Source organism: Myotis nattereri (assembly GCF_964212035.1).
Source record: "Myotis nattereri genome assembly, chromosome: 1".
NCBI lineage: Eukaryota > Metazoa > Chordata > Mammalia > Chiroptera > Vespertilionidae > Myotis > Myotis nattereri.
The window spans coordinates 186,222,566-186,243,033 of NC_138075.1; the positions used below are offsets into that span (position 1 = coordinate 186,222,566).

Genomic DNA, 20,468 nt, shown 5'->3' on the forward strand with positions numbered 1-20,468 from the left:
CTAATTTCTCAAACTTGACAGGAAAAAAAAATTGTGGTGGACTGAAGATAAAGTCAATCAGGAGTAGTCTATATCCCAATAAATAGTCTAGAACCGTGGTGGGCAAACCGCAGCTCGCGAGCCACATGAGGCTCTTTGGCCCCCTGTGTGTGGCTCTTCCACAAAATATGTGCAGGCGCGCAGGTACAGTGCAATTGAAACTTCGTGGCCCATGCGCAGAAGTCGGTATTTTGTGGAAGAGCCACACTCAAGGGGCCAAAGAGCCGCATGTGGCTCACGAGCTGCGGTTTGCCGAGCCGCAGTTTGCCAACCACTGGCTAGAAGACGCCACATGGCACCAGGAGAAAGCCTGGCGGAAGCAGGGTGAGGTCTAGGAGCTGATTGCCCGGGCCTGGAGCTGCCACCGTTCCTAACTTCTCATCTAAGTCTTAGATTCTTAGTGTGGTTTAGTATTTCCCTGATAGCCATCCAACAAAATGTAAAAGCATTGACATGGGCAGGTATTCTGTAAGAGGACTGTGATGAAAACAGGCTCCTGCCTCTCCCATTGCTGATGACATTACCAAAGGGCAGAGGAAATAAATCAGCACTGTATCCGTAACTGTCTTCCCAAATAGTAAGCTACAGGGCAAATCTCATTCCAGAAATCACTTTTACTTAATGTGAAATTTTCTTCCTTAATTGTGTTAACATATATATAATTTAATATCATTGGTTGAGTGTTTACTATGTGACAATTACCATTCCAGACATTTTACATATATTATCTCATTAAATTTTTATTACCTCGGTTTTATAGATATTAAAACTGAGTACTAAATTACTTTAGAATTTTTTACTTAAAAAACAAATGAAATGGGGTCATGAAATTGTATTCAGAAAAAATAAAATTCAAAATTCAGGTCCAATTGGATAACCAAAGTCACTTTCCAGTAAAGTGTATGGTACTCCCCAACCATGAAGGACAAGGAACTGATTTTTATAATAGTTTAGGACAAATTGATGACAGCTTTGCCCAAATTTCCACAAAGGCAGTGATCCTGGTTTCTGGTTGACCCTGGTCCTCAAGGCAGGTCTCATTAATCTTTTCTGAGCTTAGACCATACATATCAGAAGTATCCATGTAAATGGTAAGTGGTATTTTTAAAAATCAGATCATCCTATAAACCATGGCTTTTTAAAACAGAATTATCAGGTAGCCTTGTCATAAACACCTTAATATGTATTAATGAATACCAAACCAAAAGTAGGAACTTCCACTTTCTAATAAAAAGCAAACTGAATCCATCTTACTTACTTACTTACTTACTTATTTATTTATTTATTTATTTATTTATTTATTTATTTATTTATTTTAATCCTCACCCAAGGACATTTTTCCATTGATTTTTAGGGAGAGTGGAAGACAGAAGGAAAGGCAGAGAGAAACATCGATGTGAGAGAAACACATCAATTGGTTACTTGATTTTTAAATACTACCAAGGAATGTTCCTAGGCTTAAATGTTATTCTTTCCTAGTAAACCATAATAATACAGAACTATCACCTATGTATCTCAGACCAAATTATTAGAACTATATGAAATTACCAACAGTCAACTCTATCTTACCCACAAAAATGGCAATTTCATACAGTTCAACCTGAAACAATAGTGAGAAATAAAGTAGGTAAAGGAAAACCCACCATCAGAGAAATTGATAACCTCATTAATTTCTTTAGTAAACACTAACTCTATAGAAATGCCTCAATTAATATACTGAGGAATCATAGCACTTGCCTAACGTCTCTTACCTGGCAGACACATCTATCAGAACTCATAAATGTCTCAGACAAGTAGCAATTTCACAATAATTAACATCTTGGAAGCTGGCCTGATTCTTCCCTAATTTATTACAAATAAAAACGTTTACCTTTTTTAAAAAAAACACCAAGTTGTCTTGAACTCCAAGCCACATTAGGACCTTAAACATGAGAGTTAGTCTTTAGCTATGGATAGACAGTGTTTGGACTGGTAGTGAGCATATTGGTAAATATTTGAAAACAGCTCTCAAGCAGGGCAGAAAAACGTGTGTGTGTGTGTGTGTGTGTGTGTGTGTGTGTGTGTGTGTGTGTGGTGTAGTAAATTTTACTGATATAAAGAATGTGCAGCACACATATGAATAATAATAAAATACACAATAATCTTGTGTAAATTGCCTGCCTATGCCAGTTGATTCTCATAGAATGCTTGTGTTGATTCTCACCAAACTCTTTTATCTATAGCCAACTTATAGTGGCAACTGGCAAACAAGCATAGTTCCAGGTTCCATGATAAACATCCATTATCCTTTATGCTAACAAGCAAGACAAAAGCAAAACAATGAAGACACGTGTCAGACTTCACTCACCTGTCAATAATGTTGGTAACTCCTTTGCTAACCTGGATAATAATAGTTTCTGAATACCAGAATATTTCCTCAATTATTTGTGCTATTCACATTTTAACAGCTGTTATGGACTGAATATTTGTATCCTCCCCAAATTCACCTGTTGAAATCCTAACCCCCCAATGTCATGATATTAGGAGGTAGGGCCTTTGGGTGGTAAACAAGTCATGAGGGCAGAGCCATCTTGAATGGGATTTAGTGTCCTTATAAGGAAAGACAGGAAAAAGGTCATCTGTCTCCGTCAGGTGAAAATGCAGTGAGAAGGCAGCCATCTACAAGCTGAGAAGAGGGCCCTCAGCAAATACCAAATCTGCAGCACTTTGATCTCAGCCTTCCAAGCCTCCAGAACTGTGAGAAATAAATGCAGTTGGTTAAGCCACCCAGTCTGTGGTGATTTCTTGTAGCAGCCAAGGTGACTAAGGCAACTATGGCCATCATACACTTTTAAGTTGACTCTGCATTATTAACATTTTCTTCATCATTTTTTAAGTCTAGAGACAATCAATCACAAATAAATCTTAGCCCTGATTTGTAGCCTTTGCTGATTCATCTGGTATGAATACTACCAGTCACTAAATACAGAGTTGGGAAGAGGTGCACAATAGCATATCATTTTATAGTATTGCTACCATCCAGGCACAGTAGATATAAAAATCCTCAAGAGCACAGACTATAGCAAAATGCAGTAAAATAAGTAGGAAGCAATAAAGTTTGAGTTTTTATTACCTTCATTTTTAATATAAGTATTTAAGCATATGTTTATATAATTTAATTTTTACTAACAACTGTATATAACAACCAGGTCACAAAATTCCTGACTCTTATTAGTAGACAAGAGGTCGCTCCAGTATACCACTGCAAAATAAAAAATTTCTGATTCTCCAGTATCTTCATAAATTTCAGCTACTAATTACATTGTTGCTCTTATAACTAAAGTTGACAGTGTCACTGAGTCTATCTTCTAGATTATGACAAGTTTATCTAGGTTTTAAATAGAGCTATCAGAATCTAGTTCTAACTACAATAAATATAAGATTCTGTTTTATTAAAATAGCAGCAAGAGTTCCAGCATTCATTTTTTAGAAATTTATCCTAGGAATATTTCATAACATTAAAAATATTATGTAATTAAACCCTAATATACCAAGGTAACTGTATAAACTTGTAAGTGAAGGGCCTCTAGAAAACCAACAAGTAGCCATCTGTTCATTTGTAAGAGTGTACCACCCTGGAAGCACATGAAATTCATTATTACAGAATTTCTCAAAGCCAAATCTTGCCTCTGGATATTTAAAAGGAGTTAAATATTATTGACGTAATACAACGGTCAATAATAACATGTTTAAAATGCCCTCCTTGAATCCCATGCTTTAGGGTAAGTGGAGAGCCAGAAAGGAGGAGAACTGCCTGCCCTTCCTATTTGCTTTCTGCCCAGCTATATGGCCCTTCACCAGAGAAAAGGTGAGTGACAAGAGCAATTTCAACTTTCCTCTGAAGTACAAAGACCTACTGATAGGATAAAAGACTGAGTGATGAGTGATATCAACTTATTAGTTACTCCACATCCAAATACTTTCTCCCAAAACACAAGATGCTGGCCTCCATGACCCATCTGTTCCTAATTCTACGCTGCCTGCACATCTACGAAAATGAAGATCACACCACACTGGTAGAAGGCACCCTCACTCTGTCATACCCGTTTTCCTCTTCTCTTTGCAAGTATATCAATATTCTTGCTTCTTTATACTACCACCAACTTCATGACACACAAAAAAATCTCCAAATCATGGAATTTCATTTTATGCCAGAGAAAGAATAATAAAATATGAAAGACAGAATTTATTTTAATTGCCACAATTTTAAAAACACGGGGTGCTTTTAAAATGAAATATATGTGACATCAGTTATACTAATTTCTTCATCCCATAACATTTCCAGCCACTAAAAATGCCTCTCTCCAAAACACAATTTTTAAAAACCTACAAAAACCAAAATATTTCCAGTCAGCAGTAACATTCCAGGTAATGGCAGGGCTATCAAATTGTAGTAGGCATGTTCTAGATTATCTTATTTCTTTTGTGAATGTTTTTTTATAAGCAGTATTTTTATTTAAATTATTTTATTTGTAACTGATTTTATTTTTGACAAAATAAGCCATTTCATAAAACAACTTTTTATTTGGGTCTGTTTAAGAACTAAACACTCATGAGAAACTACAAGGTTAGAATGGTTAAAAAATATAGCTAATAGTAAGCTTTCTTCCAGACTACCATTCATTTTAATATTTACAATAATGCAATGGTTCAAAAGTTTCCTAATGGAAAGCTTTCTTCCAGACTACCATTCATTTTAATATTCAGTCAGAAATATTAAAATTTCCGGAAACAGAGTGGCTGGGTTAGAATTCAGTTTATACAATTCACTTAGCCCACCTTTTCCATGACAGCATGTTTTATATTATTCTGAAAATGTAGCTAAGGGCAGTGAATTAGAAGCTCCCTTAGCTACTCATTTCTCTTAATACTAAAAAACGATGGGGGGTGGGATGGGAGAAACCTACTTCTACCAGCTCAATGCTCAGCAACTCTTTCCACCATGCCTTCATTTTTCAGTACTCCATACAAATTAACTTCTCCCTTCTCAGATTGTATCCAATCATGACATTCATGTGAAACAAACACAATGACACAGAAGACAGACCCCTTACAGAAAACTCTGGTGAATGCAACAGAATATGAATAAGACAGTCTTTCATATTGCTATATAATGAGGTTAATGTCCCACCTGGAATCATTATTCTCCTTAGTTATCATTATCATATAACAAAAGAACAGATTGTGTGTTTCAGTAGAAAGATAATAGTGAGCCTTATTTTGATGAATGATCATCTACAGGCTGGATACCAGCTCACATTCTAAGCAAATACCTCACTATAAGAGATCTCAGAGCATTCATGTGTGAGTCTGTCCTAATTCTGACAAACTACCATGTCGAAAGCATACTCCTTGATGTCCTCAATAATCTACACATTCGCTGATTCATCTCAGTTGTTTCATCACAACATTATTACCAAACCATCCCAGTCCATCAGAATAGATGTATATGCAGCAAGCAAGGCATCTTGGCATTTGTAGCCTGCAACAGCCACCGAAATCTTTCCAACAGGACTGCAAACCTGCCCAACTGGATAAAAAGTGTCATTATGAAATGGCTGTGGCATATGAACTTGAGCAAAGAAGAAATATGGAGAGGGGGTTTAAACAAAAGATGACAAGCGATGGAGGAAAGGTGAGACTGGTAAAGAGAGCAGCAGACAGTCGGCCCTGCATTACCATTATCAGGGCTGGCAAACATTCTACTTGCACTGGAGACTGTCTTCCCAATGTCAGCCAGGGATCGAAGGTTGGATTTCTTGGTTTGATGCCGATGCTTCCGGAGCAAAGTGTAGGTCACCTTATCCTTAAGGTCGGGTTTCAAAAGGCCTGTCTCAATCTGATGGTCAACAATCATATCTGATATAGAAACAAAGCAAAACAAAAACAAAACTCAGTCACAAGACCAGGAAGTCCTTTTTTTCACCCTAACTTTAGAGATGTCATCCTCAAATTTAATATCAATACACAATTTTCCAAATTTCAAACTTCCCACCTTAGGAGAAGGGTAAAGATACAGGTACAGGAATATTGGCAATAATAAGAGCTATAAATATTCCAGTATTAATTTTATTTTCGGAGAGGAAAAATTCTTGTTCATTTTTTTAATCCCACTTAATAGTGAATTCACATTAATCAATTCTTCTATGAGTAACACCATAAATCAGCAATTTACATTTTTCAATTAAGAAAAAAAGATAAGATTAGAAAAGTTCATGTACTCTATCACAGCAAGTGTGCCAGCAATATAAATGATATAAAAAACTTAGAGAATATGCAAAATTTAAAGTAGTGACATTACTGATGTTTTAAAAGAGTTCCTCAAATTCTTATGTTCTACTCTCTTTATAAGGGGACCCAATAAAGGAAAACAAAGCCTTTCCCCATATCAGGTTATCTGAATACCAATTAATCCAATAAAAACAATTAAACTACAAATTATGCCTTAGTCTTATCTAAGAAGGGATGCCTATTCTTGTTTAGATCCAATATAACCCTTTAGTCATTTTAAGGTATAACCAACCTGACTACAATATTCTATGAAATTTTAATATCTTATTCTTACTACAAAAAAACACAAATTTTTTATTAATTCATTTTTTAGGAATGGTTTTCACTAGAAAAGATGACTGTGTTTCATAGAAATTGCTCCATGGGTGGCTCTGCTGAAGGACAAGTTTTACTCTAATCATAAATAAGATAGTGACTAGGATGTAAAGTAGGGTAAGGGAAATATAGTCAGTAATATCGTGATAACTTTGTATGGTACCAGATGGGTACTGGAAATATCAGGGGAAACACTTGGTTAATATGATTGTCTAACCACTATCCTGTATACCTGAAACTAATACAAAATAACAGTGAATATAAACTGTAACGTAAAAAAATAAAAAATTTTAAAATTTTCAAAAATATGAAATCCTTTTTCTCACAAGTCAGCACAAATGTACCCTGGTGCACCCCATCCTACTGTCACATCACAATTCGACATTTCCTCTGTCCAAAGTAGGACTCAGGACAGAGCATCACCGAACCTGTGCAAGACATGCAATGGCAGACGCTCCCTCAGCATATGGTAGAGTTTTGGTCCCTGCAGAGAACCAGAGCAATGCACCCCGTGCCCACCTTTTCAGGTACATGGGTGCAGCTAGCACATATCAATATTTTCCTTGGGCAAAGTTCTCAGTTTACAAAAATGGAGAAGAAAACAAAGCTCCATACTACTCGGCTGCAAAAAGGGAAGAAAAATGTACCCTTTGCGACAGCATGCATGGAACCAGAGAACATTATGCTAAGTGAACTAAGCCAGTCAGAGAAAGACAAGCACCATATGATTTCACTCATATGTGGAATCTAATGAACAAACTGAACTAACAAGTAAAATAGAGACAGACTCCTAGATAGAGAGCAGGCAGACGGCTCTGGTGTCGGGGAGGGGGGTGAGGAATTGAGCAAAAAAGAAAAAAAAAAAAACAGAAAGAACTCATGGACACAGACAAGTGTGGTTGACAGGGGGTGAGGGAGGAGATGGAAGAGGGTATTAGGAGTGATAAATGGTGATGGGGAAAAAAATAAAATAAAATAAAATAAAGGGGCGAGGGGAATGAAAGAAAATTGGCCAGAGCTGTTAGGATAACAGCATCTACCAAGCGTTCCCAACTTTTTGTAAAGTTAGGAATATTCAAGGGGGTTGGCTGGGGCATGACCGCACCTCTCAGCAGCTCACCTGTACAAAGCAAGCACTCACAGACCTGGCCTCACAGCCTAGGACTAGAAACCAATGATTTACACAGGGTACAATCAACTATTTGGGAGCCAAACAGAGGCAGAATCCAGATTTTCCATCATGTGCCTTACACAGATGCCGTAAGTGTCGCATCACGCTGGACCACTTGGTAGGGAGCCTGGGCAAAGCAGGAAGAGTCTCTCCCATCGGAATTTTTGCTTTGACAAAGGCCTTTGGCGCTGAACATTTTTAACTATGCAAACCATGCTCAACGAACTCTCAGAACTGATTCTGTAATTGCAATGAACCCCCTGCTCCATAGCAAAAGTACTTAGGTGCTACTAAACACAACTCCTCTACTTTCCCTTTAAGTCTTGTTCAATGTGGAAAGTCCAGTTTACAGCGGAACCACAAAAATAAACAAACAGCCCCAGCATATCTGCTGCAAGTGTTATCAAACTCCTACTCTAATGCCAGGGTTGTGGATTAAAGGGTTTCTTATCTACCCTTCCTGGCAGGGCCTCCCTCTATTCCTGCCCTCCCTTGTAATCTCAAACCAAGCCTACATCGGCACAGCCAGCCCTCTGTTACTGATGCCTGGAAATCACCAGTTAGCACAGGTTAAAACATCTGTGTGGCTTATGCCTTTCATTAAGTTTCCATAAAAATGGCCCACCATGCAGGGAACCCTTTGAGCATAAACTACAAAACCTTTCAAGGAAAGTGGGGGCAATAACATCTCATAGCTACACTGAAATTAAGCCTTCAGTGTCAAAACTCCACAGACGTTACCAATTGGGAAAGAATGTGCCAACCCTACATGATAGCAGAGCTGCAAGGAACCTCAGAGAGCATCCAGTTCCACCTCCTGTTCCACAGATGAGAAAAGACTGGGCAAGAGAGACTTGTTCACAGACATAGCTAATTACAGGCAAAATACCCCAAAATAAAACCAGGTTTTCTGACTCAGAGATTAGATTTTCTTCCATATCACACAATACTTCTCTTTATTTGAAAAGGAAGCTCTAAACCAGTGATGGTGAACCTATGACACGCGTGTCAGAGGTGACATGCGAACTCATTTTTTTGGTTGATTTTTCTTTTTTAAATGTATATTTAAATATATAAAATAAATATCAAAAATATAAGTCTTTGTTTTACTATGGTTGCAAATATCAAAAATTTCTATATGTGACACGGCACCAGAGTTAAGTTAGGGTTTTTCAAAATGCTGACACGCCGAGCTCAAAAGGTTCGCCATCACTGCTCTAAACCAAAAAGAATATTGATACATGCAGAGCTTCTACAAACCAACAGAAAGATGGCCATGCAACAGAAAGGGAAAAAAAAGCCAAAGGAGACATTCTTAAAGGAAATACAAACACCCAAGACATTAGTTAACTCCAAAACTAACAGACAATTTGAACAAATTTTACAATGCAACCAATTACAAGGTATCTGTTAATCTACTAACGTGGCAAAATGTAAAAGGCGAATTCCCGATGACATGAAGGATGCGTGCAACAGGCAATTCCATATACGGATGATGAGTGTAGTAACTAGCACAACCTGTCCTGAAGGGCACCCGCAGCCACATGACAAAACCCTTTAAAATGTTCAAGCCCACCCTAACTGGTTTGGCTCAGTGGATAGAGCATCGGCCTGCGGACTGAAGGGTTCCAGGTTTGATTCCAGTCAAGGGCATGTCACTTGGTTGCGGGCACATCCCCAGTAGGAGGTGTGCAGGAGGCAGCTGCTAGATGTTTCTCTCTCATCAATGTTTGTAACTTTCTATCCCTCTCCCTTCCTCTCTGTAAAAAAATAAATAAAATATAAAAAATAAAAATAAATAAATAATAATAAAATGTTCAAGCCCTTTGAATACGTCACCATTGAAAATCTATATTAAAGAAACAATTTCACATGAGGACAAAAATGTTCACTTCTTTTTTTTTTTTAAAGCTGAGGTCTGGGGACCCAGTCCTGAGTGACCTTTATTTATTTCTTTTTTATATATCTTTTTATTGGTTTCAGAGAGGAAAGAGAGGGGGAGAGAGATAGGAACATCAATGATGGAGAGAATCATTAATTGGCTGCCACACCAGGGATCAAGCCCACAAGCCAGATGTGTGCCCTGACCAGGAATCAAACTGTGACTTCCTGGATCATAGGTCAACCCTCAACCACTGAGCCACACCAGCTGCTTCACTTCTTTTCTTTACAATAAAATCTTTTCTTTACAATAAAGGCACTTCAATGCCCAATAATAGATTTTTAAGTATTTTGCAGCTATTAAAATGATGTTTATATTTCTATTTAATGAGATGGAAAGAAAATCTGTATTAGGTTTTTGAGTTTAGAAAAAGGCAGATTATAGTGTAATCGTATGATCCTGTTTTGTAAAATAAATTTCTTATCTGGAAACGTACAGAAAAATTGCAGGAGGACAGCTCTGCAGGATTAGATTTGTGGTATTTTGATTTTGTGTTATATTTTTCTGGATTATTTAAAAATGAACATAGATTTGTGATAAAACATAAATATATTACTATTCTGAAAATATAAAAGATGTAAAAGAAAAAAACGACTAACACATCTGCCCACAGCCATAGCTCAGGAACGCCTTTAAATATAAAATGAGAACTCCTAAAATAGAGCTACATTTTCCTAATCCATGTCCCATCATAATAAAATACCTGAAATGACATAGTTTTTTTTAACTTAGGAGGGGAGGAAAATACCAATATACTTGCTTCATATGTGAATGACACTTTAAATGTAGAATTATGATGATAGCAATAATAAAGCTACTAAAATAATCTGTCCTAACTGGTTTGGCTCAGTGGCTAGAGCGTCAGCCTGTGGACTGAAAGGTCCCAGGTTTGATTCCAGTCAAGGGCATGTACCTTGGTTGTGGGCACATCCCCAGTAGGAGGTGTGCAGGAGGCAGCTGATCAATGTTTCTCTCTCATCGATGTTTCTAACTCTCTATCCTTCTCCCTTTCTCTCTGTAAAAAATCCATAAAATATATTTTTAAAAAATAATCAATGTTTATCCTATAAATACTTTAAAGACAAAATTTTCTACTAGCTTTAAGAAGGGATTCTGGCCCTAACCGGTTTGGCTCAGTGGATAGAGCATCAGTCTGCGGACTCAAGGGTCCCAGGTTTGAGTCTGGTCAAGGGCATGTACCTTGGCTGCGGGCACATCCCCAGTAAGGAGTGTGCAGGAGGAAGCTGATCGATGTTTCTCTCTCATCGATGTTTCTAACTTTCTATCCCTCTCCCTTCCTCTCTGTAAAAAAAAAAAAATCAATATATTAAAAAAAAAAAAAGGAAGGGATTCTGACAAAAAAAAAACAAACAAGAAGAGGCTCTGAGGAGAATCAGAATTGGGCTGAATTTCTTTTTATGCACATGTGACAAGGAACAACTGCTTAAATGGTTTCCCTCTGCTCATGACCAGATTTCTTCATGCCTGCAAACTCGAAGCATCAGATGCCACTAAGAAGGAGTAGCAGGTGGATTGCAAAAAAGGATAAAAATCTTGCTATTGTTTCTTGATATAATCACACTTGTTATTATTACTTTTTCTTCTCACTTGTTGAGATAAATGGGGTGGAGGGGAGATGTATCTTAATTAAGACTTAGCTGCATATAATTCTCAACTCAATTCAGGACAAAACAACTCCACCCTCTGCTAAAAAGAGAATAACTTTTTGATAACCAAATAATAACAATAACTCTTCAAGTTACCATTCTATCTCCTGTCATTTAAAATAAAATCAGGGCCTTGGCTGGGTGGCTCAGTTGGTTGGAGCATCATCCCATGCACCAAAGGTTGCAGGTCCAATTCTCAGTCAGGATGCACACAGGAGGCAACTGATCCATATTTCTCTCCCTTCTCTCCTCTCCTCTCCTCTCCTCTCCTCTCCTCCCTTCCCCTCCCCTCCCCTCCCCTCCCCTCCCCTCCCCTCCCCTCCTCTCCTCTCTCCTCCTCTCTCTCCTCTCCTCTCCTCTCCTCTCCTCTCCTCTCCTCTTCTCTTCTCTTCTCTTCTCTCTCTCTCTCTCTCTCTCTCTCTCTCTCTCTCTCTCTCTCTCTCTCTCTCTCATCAATAAACATATCCTTGGGTGAGAACTAAATAAATACATGAAATAAAATTAAATAAGGGTTTTCCCCCCTTCATATTCTTTAACTTTCTGCAAGGTTTAGATTGTTTCAGAAGATGTTTAAGTATTTCTTTTCAGTCAGCTACACTCTCTCAAATATGTTCTTTTCCTTGCACTCCTGCAAATCTGGTCCTTTCTTTTCTTTCTTTTGCTTGTGAATTTTTTGTTGTTGTTGTTGTTGTTTTGTTTTGTTTTTGCCTCTTTATTTGCCTCTGTCTTGTTTCTCTGTATTTTCAGCTCCAGAATGCACCCCTGCCCTCTCTGCCTGCTCGCCCCAGGGACTGCAGAGCAAACCTATTACCAACTGATGATAGTACAAGGTGACCTAGTAGTGTCTAATTTTAAAATTTAATGACCATTTTTAAAATAAATGCATGGAGGTTAGAGAAAAAGTTCACAGCTGGTAACAAAAGGTAATGGAAAATTAAAGTGAGAACACAGAATGCTTGGAGAACCTTCCTTAAATGTAGTAAATACCAGAACCTCTCTGGTCACTGGCTAACAAGGCTCCAGTATAATGTGGGAGATTGTCCTCTACTTCAACTAAAATGTCGGTTAGTTGTGGAGAACAGATAACCCTTTCTGGTGATGAATATCCAAAGACAGTCTTACAGAAGGTCCAAGTATGTAATTCCACTTTAACTTTCATTACCTTTGTTGACCACATCTAGGCACAGCACAGAAGCTCTTAATTATTTCCAGGTCCATCCACTACACCTTTCAGAATCTTTCCTCCTGCTCATGAAGTCCCTGAACATCTACCTGACTCAGTCTACACTCAGCCCTCTGCTGGGTGACAGGGAGAAAGATTTGGATAAACTCATGTATGCGGATACAGTTATGTGAGAACATAATAATCACACCTGATACCCTCATTTGCTTCTCACAAAAACCCTGAGAAGTCCACCTTCATCCTCCTTTTACAGAGGAGTAAACTGAGACCACTAAAGAGTGAAGTAACTTGCTTTGTCCATCCCATGGTCATCCAGGCTAGTAGACGTAGACTTTCATTATAAACCCTCTTCAAGTGTAAACTCACCATCCTTTCTACAACACTACTCTATGTCTCATGGAATTAATATAGGACCTTTGTCAGACAGCAGTAGATTTTAATATAGGACTCTCTGGGCTCGGTGAAATAAATCTCCAAATGATGACATTTTAGGCAGTGACAAAAGCCTATGGTGAGACTTTTTCTTTTGAATACCTTTCTGGTGACCTTTAAAACACACACATCTTCTCCCCTTATACTGCCTATGCATTGCCAGGACACAGTTTACTAAAGTCCATTTTGCCCTGCATGCATGCATTTCTGATGTATTTTTGCAACTTGTCTGACTCCAGACATTTTTGCTCCAGGTGAGTTCTTAAAGTCTAAGAATACAGAGATTGCAGTTCTCACTCAAAAATTGGATTGATTTTTGCTAACCATAACACTTTTTTAGATACTCTCTCATTCAGACTTTAATAAATGAGAAAAAGTTAGTGGGTGCAAAGTGATACACATGTATGTGTATGTATGTTTAAGAGTGCATTGTAGTGCCAATAGGCCATTAAGGAAGGATACTTGAAACAATTCTGGCAGCCTGAAACTTAGGATGTTTTCAGCTCTGAGAGGTGCTTATGCAATTATAAAACCTTAAATCGTCAATATGCAAATCATTCTGTTAGGAGACACGTTTTTGTTCTCCATGTTTCTGTTTCTACTGAAGCATGAGTTGTATTTGTATCACTGAGATCACTTATTGTTCTATCCTAATTTATTCATAAGATGCTGTATAAGAAAAGCTGACATATCCCTCATTATAAAAATAAAGAACATACAATGCGAATGCCTTTATTCAATTTAGAATCCTAATGTTTCTGATTTTACATTCTTGTTGCCGAGATGCAGAAGAAGAAGGAAGAATCCTTACATTTATCTACCTCAAAGAATCACTTGGCTAAAGTAACCATCATTCAGCTATGGAATTTGAAAGCCACAAAAGTTTCAATGATAAAAATCTTTTTTTTTAATAAACCCAAACAACATGAAAGTAACCTTTCAATTTACTTTTAAAAAAGGCCAGTGGAACAAATTGCCTAGAAAACCATCCTTTCCATTTGTTTCTGTCTTTGTAGATGGGCCCTACTTTCCCTTGGTAAAATAATCCAAGATCTCTCCTCATATATCAAATGTCCATTTCAGCCTCATCTGCTTTGTCAAATATGAAAAATTCTACACAGAGCTGTATTTCCTACATTATCTTCTAACTACCTATATAGACATGGATTTGTAACTTATCCCGTTTACAAAGTGGTAGATTTGCAAACCTAATTCCAGGGCCTGGAACAGTGTCTGGCACATTGCAGAAGCTTACACATCATTGCTGAATAAATGCATGAACTCATTACTTCTGTCCACCCAGCATCTTCGCATTGGTCTTTCTCCTTTCTCATGCACCTTCAATACGTCAGATGCATGAAAAGTATGGGGTTTCTTTGCAAATCTAACAAGCTCTCTGAAGAAGAATGGAATACATATACATCAGCTAGATAGATGCCTCATCTGACAACAAATCTTTTCCTCCAGTGTAAGTGCTATAACCTCCCCGGTGTCTATAAAGACACAGATGTCATAGGCAAGCCTTTTGTCTAAAGATAACCAAAGAAATTTTGCAGCAATCTGAAATTACACAGGAATTTTACACTAGTCCCTTTCTGTAGAGCCATGATCCACATCCTTTTCCCCATAATCCCAAAGTAGGCATCCCGAAGACCCCTTGGGAAAGCGTAGTATCCAAACAGGTCCAATGGTCACCTGGTTATGGAATTTTCCCAGGAATAACAGGCAGAGCCTCTGCACCTGTTTTTGAAGGTCTGCTCAATGAGCAACACATCTATGCTGTTATTCAGTACACCCAGATCTGACGGATAATTAAGGCTGCTTAGGCCATACGTCTGGTTCTGCTAGAAAATAAAAACAATTACTACTCTCTGGAATGTAGTGATGTGTGCCCAAGGTGTTCTACATGATGAGTTAACATTCACTACACAACTCTAATTGCAAAAGATGCCCAAGCTGCCCTGCACCGTTAGGTTTACCGACTTGCAGGTGGTTGTACAAATGACACTCAGAACTAACCTGATCTGACTCAGTCACTAACCCATAGGGTTCTGCTGGCTTCTTGTCCACACAACTTTTCTCTACCTACAGCTAAAGAACTTTGACTTCCATCTACGAAATCATCCCCAACCCAGGAACTAGGCTGTTTTCCTTCCTACAGAGGATTTAAACCCTATTGTACAGACAACAAAACTGAGGCCCAGAGCAGTTCAGTGTCTAAGGTCAAAGAGTTCTAGAAATCGAGTATCCAGACATCCAGTCCAATATAACCAAAAATTGGGTGGGGACTCCATTCAAAATATTAATCCTAGAAATAAATGCATATCCATATACATACGTATAATCACAATATTAATTTTTATAAAGTAATATTAAAAAATAAAAAGCATAAGAGAGAAGATTGAGAAACAAAACTGGATGAAAATACACCAAAATGTTAGGTGCAATGAATGACTTTTTAAATTTTCTTCTCAATATATGTCTGTATTTTCCAAATTTTCTGCAAAAAACCTTATTCGTTTTATAACATAAAAAGAGAGAGAATAAATGCTCTAGAATATTCAACTCTGCTTACACTAGAAGTCATCGGCATTGATGGAAACTCATGAATAGGTAGGAAACAATGAAAAAAACGATAGGAACTTAAAGCAACATACTTACCCACCAACTGTGGGAGAGAAGAAGCCTCCCTGTCAAGCATGATGGATCCTTTCTCTATACACGTCCTCAGCTCAAATAAGCTGTGAAGGGATAATGTGGCCACGTGGGGCTTGCTCCATCTCTCCCCACCCTCTTCCACTTTTTCTTCAAATTTAATCCACCTAGGAACATGAGAATCATGAACAGCAATTAAAAGTGTTCTAACTTACCTTGGAAATAGCAACATCAACCCCTCTGTTTCCACCCCCATCAGCACTACCAAAATGTCTCCTTTCCTAGAGTCTTAAAACCTGATTATATCATTAATTAGTTTTTGTTTTGGTTTGGTTTTGTTGTGTGTATTTTTTTTTTTTTTTTTGCAGAGGGGGCTGAGGTGGGGGGGGGGGGTGGCGGGGAGTTAACCAGGGAACTTATATACATAACCCATTGACATAGACAATAGTGTGTTGAAGGCCTGGGAGGGGCAGGTGCGGGATACAGGGAGTCAATGGGGGAAAAAACAAAGAGGACATCTGTAATACTTTCAATAATAAAGATAAAATTTTTTAAAAAAATACAGCAAATAGAGTCTGCACCTTTCCCTAATGTTAGAGAGAAAGAAAACAAACCCAAAGGAATCAAAAGTATGTGTGTGTGTGTGTCTGTGTGTGTGTGTGTGTTTTAATATATTTTATTGATTTTTTACAGAGAGGAAGAGAGAGGGATAGAGAGCTAGAAACACTGATGAGAGAGAAACATCGATCAGCTGCCTCCTGCTCACCTCCTACTGGGGATGTGCCCACAACCAAGGTACATGCCCTTAACTGGACTAGAACCTGGGACCTTTCAGTCCGCAGGCTGATGCTGTGTCCACTGAGCCAAACGAGTTAGGGCAGAACCAAAGGTTTTATATCTGTCTATCAGTAACCACAAAATCCTTAAGAGTGATTTAACTAAATTTTTTAAAATAAGGTAGAAAAATATGCATTACAGATTTATCCATGTAGGTAGAGCCTACTATGGGTAAAAATAGGCACCACTATGTGAATTCTGTTGTGAATTCACAAGGCAAATTTATAGAAGGTGAAATATCAGTTATAAACCAATATTTATCTTAAATATTTGAAAAACATGGTGTAAAGTAGTCACATGAATATAAAATTCCCCTTTAATGCCTAAAGAGGGTGAGCATGTGTTGCTATGTCTTACTTTAATATATATTTCTCAGCTGATCTCTCTTCCCTCCTTAAAATCTGGCTTCACATGTGTTTAAAGATACACAAGCTCAACGAACAGCATATCTTCTTCTTATAACAGATCTATTAACCTTAGCAATGGAACAAACAACCCTCTTTCAGAGCTTCTTCTTTCTGAGACTCCTAGACATTTTGATAGACTAGTAATATATATTTAAAAAGCTTAATGGAAATGAGAGCAAAACACACTTGACAGTTTTTATGTCCCACATATTACACATATAGACTCTTCATACACTGGTTAAAAATACACATTAAATAAAAAGGGAAAGCATTATCATTTTGCTATTCAGCAAGATCCAAAGAAAAATGTTTTTTCTCTCACTTCAACCTTCTAAAAGATATTGAAAAAGATCAACAGAGGGGTATAAAAAATTGTTTTTCTACATTCTTCACCCAAAGGTTTAATGATTGAAAAATGTTTACCTAGAAAAGCTAAACGCTCACCTAGCTCACTAAACATGAGAACAAAGGGCAGAGATCAGAGGAAGCTCTACATAAGATATTATTTATAGACCGCTCACCACCCCCAGAGGAAGGAAAAAACACATTAGCAGAACCAGGAGGGAAAAGAGATCAAGAGATCAGCCACAGTGTCATAGAAAATTTAGAATTTTAAGCAAGCCTAACACTCATGTGATTCAGAAGTATGTTAGCCATATTTGAAAAGTCTCCCTCCATTACCCCTCTCAGTAAGCCTCTCCCACCCAATAAACTCCCACTTGTCAATGGCAACCTTATTCCTAACCTCACCCTTAATTCTAAGACCCTCCTCCTTTCTCCTGTATCCCAAAATATGTAGGCAGTGGAGACTTTTTACAGGCTTTCCTCGCAAGTTAAAAAACCAACAGCACCACCAAAGTTTTAAACCGTCAAAACTGGACCTTGTTTATCTCTACAAAGTAATTGCAAAACATCCCAAGAAAGAAACAAAGACCCTTAATATTCTTGTGTGTGTCTGTGTGCATGTAATTTAGTTCTTCACTTTGGCTGGTATTAGAACCACAGAAATAGAAGAGAATAATGACAATTTTACATCATACTCATATAATTTGCCAAAACAATAAAAGGTAATTGGGGTTATTTTGAAAGTAATCATTTTATGGAGCATATTACATTGGTTAACATAGGTGTATTATCTTTTCATGCTTGCTGACAGAATCTCTAACCATGTTTGTTAGCAACTACTATGTGAGTCACATTTACATTTGATGCTATAAGTTATTACTCAAGATAAGACTGTAGAGGTTAGAAGATTATATAGTATATGAAACCAAGACAGGGTTACATAAAATTATGTCATCTTTAAAAACTGTAGTGACTCCTTATTTTTATTCTTAAAAGTATTATCAGTTGAGGAATAGAATCTTTGGCCATAGAATTTAACCCCAAGATGAATGACATGAGTCAGCTAGAAACTCAGTGAAGGGAAGTGTTTTATACAGCCTTCAATTCCGGCTAACCTTTACTAAACGAGTCCCCCTCTTTACCATCTGCCATAAATTTATATTGCCAAAACCATTTCTTGAGAGAAAACTAAGCCTCACTTAGATACAGCATGTGACAATGGCTCTATATTACTATCATCCTCAACTATTTAAACAGTATAAGTTAAATTTTAAAAATTTTTAAAGGAGTAAAACCTCTGCATTCTTCTGTGTTTGATCTTTTATTTCATTCCTCTCCAAAGTGTATATTATAGGCAACCACACTGGACTTCAATATGACTTTGAACAAGTTTTTAAAGTATATTTAAAAATCATAAATCTTAATTAGCTTGGATTTATGGAATAGCATTACTCACCTTCCTAGAGGACACCAGGTCTTTAAGTCAAGATATAACAATTCTATATAATAAAACCCTAATATGCAAATAGACCGAATTGTGGAACAACCAGTTGCTATGACATGCACTGACCACCAGGGGGCAGATGCTCAACGCAGGAGCAGTCCCCTGGTGGTCAGTGTGCTCCCTGTGGGAGTGCCGCTAATCCAGGAGCCATCCTCACAGCTGGTGAGCGCAGGGGGCATCAGGCCTAAACCGGCAGTTGGACATCCCCTGAGGGGTTCTGGATTGCAAGAGGGCACAGGCCAGCCTGAGGGACCCTGCCCCTATAGTGCATGAATTTCGTGCACCGGGCCTCTAGTAGAGGAATGAAATGCAGTCTCAAACTAGCCAGCTCCTTAGAAGCCACATTCTCAGGGGATATGTATTATCTCATAGTTCAGTTTAGCATCTATTTCATTTTGAGTTCAGTAAATATTGAATGTTGTGATAATGTCATATCCTAGCACAGCTAACAGCATAAGGGAAACTCTGAAATAAAGACTATTAAATTCCTTTAAAATGTATTGCTCTAATTGTTCAAGTAATTGATTGTTCAAGGTACTTCCAACGTATGCTTTCAGGCATCAACTAAGTTTACCATTTAAACAGATTATTGGCAGGGAGTTTCATTCTAGAAACTACACATGCTATGTCCATCCTCCTCACATATCAAGGACAAATTTAAAAAAAAAAACTGAAAACTACTCAACTCAAATAGAACCCATTAAGGAAAAGACTAAGGCCAAGGTACCAAAGTTCAGCCAATGGATTTGTAAAGGTGCTTCAGTACCATGTAATTACAATGGTAAAAAATAGATGTTCTTCCTGTTAAATGTACTAAAAGCCACCATCTACCCTTCATAGTAGCTATGAATAATCATGTATCTGCAATGTGTTTCTCACTTTTTCTTCTGCCTAGTACTTGACATGTTATAGGAAAATTATTTTCAGAAGTTGGCTTTTTAAATGCTTGCAATTACAGAACTTGTAACCTTGGAAGAGGAGTTTATTAGGTGAAGTTTATTTATTCCAAGGTCTTAGAAGAACAATGATAAAGCACACTGCAGTTTAACACACTCTGAGTGACTGCCAAACAACAGAACTCAACTCATTTGGTGAAGAAATAGAAAACTCACTGGGAATCACTGAATTTTGCAATTTTCCAATCATATGATTGAATATAATTAAGAAAAGACAAGACCTCTAACTTAAAAATATGCCAGTTTTACTGCGGAAAATTGACATGATCTTTGCCTTAGATTATAGTCCAACTTCATAAACCTATTAAAATGATAATAAAATTTCTTGCTAACTAGTAATTGCCTCATCACATAAAAAAAGCCAGTGCTAGTGTGTATCTGGGATAAATGATGTTTTTAAGGAGAATGCTTAAATTTCTAGAGCAACTGTGAAAGTTATTGCAAAAGTTCTATGCATGTTGTTATAAAAGTTACGTGTATGTATAAAAGGTATATAAAGTTATACTTATGCATATTTATATGAAATTATCTGTATGCTGTAACTACATTGAATTATAAAGTGATTAAATTCCCTTTCCTTCAGTCTTTTTCTTACAGAAACAATAAACTTGGTCTCAGATGGAATTTTGCAAAGCGAAGTCAATGTCAATTGGGAAGGGAGTGGTTTCTCTCCACAGCCCCAGGA

At 37.5% G+C, this 20,468-nt stretch overlaps 1 protein-coding gene across 2 annotated transcripts in view; it reads right to left on the bottom strand.

Annotated features, from left to right (window-relative positions):
- SLC4A4 (solute carrier family 4 member 4) overlaps positions 1-20,468 on the bottom strand; it is a 282,065-nt gene that overhangs the window by 166,495 nt on the left and 95,102 nt on the right. For both annotated transcript variants that reach the window (XM_081095570.1, XM_081095571.1), the window contains exons 4-5: positions 15,741-15,901; positions 5,758-5,937 (exon numbers count right to left, since the gene is read on the bottom strand). In XM_081095570.1, coding sequence (XP_080951696.1) covers positions 5,758-5,937; positions 15,741-15,901 — 341 coding nt within the window. The remainder of the gene's footprint in view (positions 1-5,757; positions 5,938-15,740; positions 15,902-20,468) is intronic.